Source organism: Pteropus vampyrus, unplaced genomic scaffold (assembly GCF_000151845.1).
Source record: "Pteropus vampyrus isolate Shadow unplaced genomic scaffold, Pvam_2.0 Scaffold360, whole genome shotgun sequence".
Taxonomy (NCBI): Eukaryota; Metazoa; Chordata; class Mammalia; order Chiroptera; family Pteropodidae; genus Pteropus; species Pteropus vampyrus.
The window spans coordinates 537,569-544,132 of NW_011889141.1; the positions used below are offsets into that span (position 1 = coordinate 537,569).

Sequence of the window (6,564 nt, forward strand, 5' to 3'; positions counted from 1 at the left end):
ATGGATGGCTGCTAAATTTATTGTTTCTGCGGGGGGAATGTGAGCGAGGGGTCGCCATCTTGCTGACCCAGAGCAAACACATTAAAACTAAACTGATGGTATTTGGTAATAGTTCTTAGAAGAATTATGATAGACAATGCTTCTCACATGTAGCGTGTAGCATCTTTCCTTTCATGAAAAAAAAAGTCCACATTTGATGTAGATCTCTGTGGTTTTCTTCCTGGGCTAGGAACTCTCAGGGTATCTGTTTTAGGAGAAAATCATAGGCCAATAGTCACTCTGCCAAAGACCCTTCTGTGTACTAGTCTCCCCCATCCTGCCTGCCCCAGTTTCAGACTTAGTACTTCTACTTCTATTTTTTATATGTTGCAAGCCCTTTCCCCATCAAATCTGATCTCGCAGGAAACATAAGTAAAAATAACCAAAGTGGATTGGAAAAGAGAAAATTATGACCGAAAACATTCATTCACCTAATTTATTTTCATTGGGCTGAAGGCAAGTATGAAATGTTGGGATATCTCTGAAAATTAGGATAGAAAACAGAGAAAAATGATTTCTTCATTCTCCCTGACCATACTTTTCACATCATCTTCCTGGTTTGTTATATTACTCACAGAAACACACTTGACCCCACCTCCTGATATTGCTCAATATTTGCTTGAGTGAAAGAGACTGAGGCAAGCTAAAGGAGAAGTTCACATTACCTTCTGTCCACCACCTGCTAAAAAGCCAGGCCAGCCAAGTCCTCGCCATTCCATTGTGCTGTTAGAGAGATGGGACAATCACACCAGCTGCCCCTAGTGGGGCTCCTACCGTTTGCCCTTATTCCAAGCCAACTATGCACCATCTGTGGTGAGTATGCTTTGGGGTAAAATTACTCTCGTGCGATAGTCTCCTGATGGTTACTGACAGGGACTTTGTATATAGAGCTATCTGAGAAAAGACCTTATTTCAGTTCTATATGTAGTTGGACTCTATGAGTAATGTGAAGGGTGGCAGGAGGTGGTAAAGAAAGTTCCACAGTGTATGTCATTTTGAAAGGGACCATAATCAACATTAACTTGCCTAACTTGCCTAACTTCCTATGCTCAGATCCTCTCTATCATGGAAACACTGCTAAGTAACTGTCTATTCTTGTTCATTTTCAATGACAGAAAATTCATGACCCCGGAAAAACTTCAAGATCGTGAAAAGTTATCTTTTAATTTTGAGATACAATCTATTTTCTGAAGTTCAATCCATGGGTTTTGTAACTACATAGAAAAAAAATAATGTTAATAATCCCTTTCAAATAATGAAAACTGCTCTCCTGTTGTTGTTGAGTTTAGATGTCCCAAGCTACACATCTCCTTCCCTTCACTCTTCTCCAGGGGCCTTAGGTACAAGCCCCATCATCCCTCTTCTGGCTATAGAATCCAGAGATTATGTGATTGCATTAAAAAATAGCAAGTAAGAGAAAGAAAAACTGGGTTCACATCTAGTCTGAACCCTTAGTAGCTGAATGATCTAATGTTTCTGAATTTCTTTAGCTTCATTTATATGGAGGACAATTGGGGAAGGGTGTTGAAGCAGGCGATTTCTTTAAGATCTGATGTAGCTCCCAGGTGCGTGATTTCTTCATGTAAGTATTTACCCTGGAATTGAGTTCAAAGATGACTATGTGGTGGTGCCATCTGTGGCTACATGGTCCTGGTATGCTGTAGCCTGCGAGAAGAGATCAATACCACAGCAGGAAGACTTGCATTCACACAAGCTAAAGCACAGAATCTGCTAACTTTAATTTTATTTCCTGGCTTGTCATTTCCTCTATTGTATCCTAAGAGTAGGGGGCCTCTATTGAGGTTCTGAAGTTCAATTCACTGCACAAAATAATTAACTCTGTCTTCAGTGGTCAAGGAAGCTGTCTGCGCCATATGTATAACTAAATATTTTAGTATCACCCATTCCCAGCCTTAATATTTTCTCTGTGTGTTCCTTATTTCCTCCTACCGCTGCCACAGAGGTAAGCAAAGAAAATCGCTCCCGTCTGAACCCTCTGATAAACACAATGATCAATTCAAAATATACCAGAGGAATCCAAGTCGCCAATGTCCTGTTGTCCCTCAGACTTGTTGGGATCCAGGACCAAAGCTTAGAACAACAGCTGATCCAACAAGTCAAAGACAACGAGGGACAGAAAGGTGAGTGCCTATGTTCTCTGCAGTGAGTCCTAAAAATGGTACGTCCAAGGTATGCCTGCTATATCTAGCTTTAACTTGAGGTGACAGAAATGTACCTCAAAATATCAGTCCCCTGGCACTTACTCTAGAGCTAGGCCGTACATTTTTTGGGTCTGAAAACCATTTTCCTTCAAGAAGTCGCAAGGAAAAATAAAAGGAATTATAGACTCTTATCCATTACTACTGTCCTATAAGCTAGCTGAGTTCACAACTAGACAAAGATGCGAACCACAACTAAGAAACTTGACAACAGAGAGAAAACCATATAATAAGAGAGGTGTGGCCTGGGTTCGAGTCCAGCCTCCACCTTGGGGCTTTCATGTCAACACTGAGCCTCAGCTTTCTAATTAATATCAGGGGAAAAGGAAGCTACACCTACCTCCCTCTTATTCTAAGAATTATGAAAAACCTGAGAGTTTTGATACTCTATAAGGCGGAATGTCAAAGTCAATTATTACTATCCCCGCAAGATGGCATCTACAAAAAGAGGAAATCCCAAGATTTTATTATTTATCTATTTTTCTTCTTCTTTTTTAATCTTTATAAGGATTTCATGATTCCAAAAAGAGCCCATGATTTCATGAGAAAGACTAAGGTCTAGCTTGCATTTTTACAGTACTGCTAGAAAAGACTCTGCTTGGGGAATAAAGATGAGAACAATAAAAGATTAGTATAGAGAGGAACAAAAGAAAGAAGTCACAGGCATCATAAGTCACAAGGAAGACAGGAGGCCCCCCAAGATCACAGGCATGTACCTTGTTAAATTTGAATACTTTTCTTTTCAGGGTCAAATTTAACCTCGGGACAGCTTGCCTTGGTTATACTGGCTTTGGGGACATGTCAAAACTCCAATGAAACATTCACGTATTCTCACTTAGTCAGCCAACTAGAAAAGAAATTCCAAGCAGAAATCGAAAACATGGGTGAGAATCAAATGTTCAGAGACCCTGGACAACCCCGCCTTCTCCTCTGCTGATTCAGAACTGTCTGAAGTTTCCCTCCACTCTTTCCTTCTCCTCTTCATTTCCTTCATCTCACTCTATCTTCGTAGATCACCTTCACTTCTTGCTGCTTTCACCAGGACCTTGAATTTTGTTTTCAAATAAGATCAACCGAGAGTTGACCCTACATCAAGCACTACCCTATACATGATGATGAACACACACACACACACACACACACACACACACACACACACGAAACAGTTTTCTAGTCCCCCAGAAGTTTGCTTTGTAGACAAATAATGAATTACCCAGGAAACAGCTGAGCAATACAAGACACGGTGTCATAGTACCAAAGCATACACTACTAGCATAAGAGCCAAAGATAGCCAGAAGTACTTTCTCACTGAGAAAAATAGGTTAACCATCATGGCTTTGAGTGAGGTGCACTGTTATTATTTCAACTCCTACCTAATATTCTATTATTCGTTAAGTCTCTCCTCTCCCATCTTCCCTTGAGATGACCTCTATTTCCTTCACTTCTACATATACTTTCAACACGTTACTATTGAAAGTGCAAGAGGCATGGTGGTGGGAAATCTGTGTTCTAGTCCTGTAACCACCCGAATATCGGGATAGTATTTTAATCTCTTTCATGCCAGGTCTTCTCAGGGATAAAATAAAAGGAGTTGAGTTGAATTTGGTGGCTCTTAAGAGCCTTTAAATTTCTCAAGTTTGCTGATTCTGTGAGTGATCTCCCCCCTTTCTATCACTCACCTCTGCTTAAACATAGAGAAACGGGAATAGAGCAAGCAGGAAAAGATTGCAAATGGATCCCTCCAGTACCACTTCCATGAGTAAGATATTTCTTTTCTCTCTGCTAGGAGTACATGATGGCAATCCACTGACTAATTACTACCAGCTCAGCCTGGACGTTTTGGCCTTGTGTCTGTTCAATGGGAGCTACTTGATCACCGAAGTTACTAAACGCTTCACTCCTGAAGATAAAAACTTCTCTTTTGGTGGTCGGTTCTCAGTAGGTGAGTCATTAAACCCAATTCCCTTGGTAGAAAGGACATGGTTAGCAGTAGCTCTTGCCCTAGGATTTTTTCCTACCAGGAAGCACTTAGATTTTTTTTCTAGCCTGTCTACCCTAGTCTCCGCGGAAGAGAATTTTCTTTTTGAGAAGACTGGATATTGCATGGCAATTAAGTCTCTTTCTAAATGTGTAAGACCTGGTTCCTAGCTTAGCTCTTATTTGAGTTATATAACCAATGGATTTTTATCTCTTGGCTTTATTTTCCCATCTGTAAAATAAGGATAGTTCACGAGAATCTTCAAATAGGACATTTTAGGAAGTATAAGTATTATAGAAAGAGAATGAAGTGGAATTCATTTATCTCAACCCCTGCCTCTTTCTTCAGTTTATTGGAACCATTTGGATGTGTAAGTTTACTTGAATGACACAACCTCTCTGGGTGACAAGGCCCAATATTTTGATCAATAAAGTATGTATTCACAATGGGGAAGGACTAGAAATTTTCCACTGGGTCAGCTTACACATCCAAAAAGAAGTCTCCTCTAGACAGCTAGTATTGGTGCTCAGCCCCTATGGATCCAGATACGCAATCTCATCTTTCTCCAAGAAGCTCAAGGAGAATCATTCAGTATCTCTAGGTAGTAAGGAAAATGTGAGATTTCTCCTAATCCTTTTCTTATGAGAGAGGGAAGTCACCACGCCTAAGAAACTTAGGGGGAACCAAGTAACAAGCCAGGAAAAAAAGATCTTATTCTCTCATCTTCCAATCTCTTGCTTCATCATTTTCCCTCTTAAGAAGGTTTATTGGGAAATAATTCTCTTGAGTGCTATTTTCTAATCAGTCTAATGAAAACCTTGAAAATATGACAAAGACATATTTTGTTTGGTGTATCATCCTGCGTTTTTTCTCAATTCCTTTGCCAATATGGCTGAATGATGAAAAAATGAGAAAACTCAAGATGAAAAAGTGGAAGACAGTTAGTGTGTAAGCACCTACAACTCCATGTGTGTTTCTATGACTAAGATATGACTCATTAAGTACGAGGCACATGGCTACTCAACTTAAGGAAGGAGTCTTGGGATATTGGAGTGGTTAATGCTGGAGGGATGATTGCTGGATTTTGAAACCCTTCTCTCTCATCATCGACTAGCATGATTAGCCATCCCAGGTTGCCTGGATCTGTTACTCTTTTAGCGCTAAAATCCCACATATCAGGAACCCCATCAGTTCTGGCCAAAGTGGGATGTTTTGTCATTCTACCACCAAGGTTTTGTTCCCTGACAGATACTGGTGCAATGGCTGTCTTGGCTTTGACCTGTGTGAAGAGAAGAATAATAAACGAGAAGATCGAAGCAGATGAAGAGGATTTAAATCGTATCAATAATCATACAGAGCTACTGGTGAAAAAGATTCTGTCTGAGAAAAAAGAAAACGGTCTCATTGGAAACACTTTTAGTACAGGAGAAGCTATGCAGGTAAGTCAGAGGATAAAACAGGAGTTAGAGAAGGGAGTCATGGGAGAAAGTAGTATCTTTATCCTTTCTTATTGGTCTCCCAAGATCTTATTGTTCATTCTGTTCCTGTCTTACCTTTGATTTCACTCATATGATTCCACTCCTCTGCGTGAAATGTATTCTCTTCACCTTCAATCTTTACCCTCCCATATCCAATGCTTCTATGAAGCTTCTCTTGACTACAATTTACTTAAGAAATTCTAGAGTCTACTACGACTACAATCTGTCTTTCCATCACATGTAATTTCACACTTTATCATATACCACTGTTTTGTGCTTTCATCCTACCTTCCAAATCAATTACTGCTGTAGAAGTGGAGTGACGATAACAGCAGGTCGTATTTATTGACGTTAACTCATTAACGCACACATAATGAAGAAAGAATTATTACCACCATTTCCTATAATAAGAGCGTGAGTCATGGAGTATCAGTAACTTGCCTAATATTACAACGCCAGAAAGTGATGCAGACAGGGACGGGACCTAACCAGTTGGTTTCAAAACTCACACTCAGCACCTATACTGTCCTGTCTATGTTCCTCAAAGTCTGGGACTTTATTCCTGCACCGATTTACCCCACCGTACAGGGCTGGATACAAGAAGAGATGAAGGAAAGTTTACAGAAAAAAACATTTCGCCGAATCTTTAATATGAATAGGGATCTGCCAGGCTGACTCAGGAAGAGAGAAGGGATGGAGAATAAACAAGGACAAAGACCAAAGGCACCAAAGAACATTACACATTTTAGGGCGATTGAGGTGAGGTCAGCATTGGGTCCTTGGGAAAAATTACTAGACAAGGCTGGTGCCGTAGGCAGGGATCCAATCGTAAAGTTGTTTGTATTGTTGT

General features: G+C 40.2%; 1 protein-coding gene across 1 annotated transcript in view; it reads left to right on the forward strand.

Moving 5' to 3' along the window:
- The first annotated feature begins 773 nt into the window (after positions 1-773).
- TCN1 (transcobalamin 1) overlaps positions 774-6,564 on the forward strand; it is a 10,866-nt gene continuing 5,075 nt past the window's right edge. The window contains 5 exon segments of the mRNA XM_011379459.2: positions 774-852; positions 2,001-2,180; positions 3,005-3,142; positions 4,045-4,200; positions 5,485-5,675. Coding sequence (XP_011377761.1) covers positions 774-852; positions 2,001-2,180; positions 3,005-3,142; positions 4,045-4,200; positions 5,485-5,675 — 744 coding nt within the window.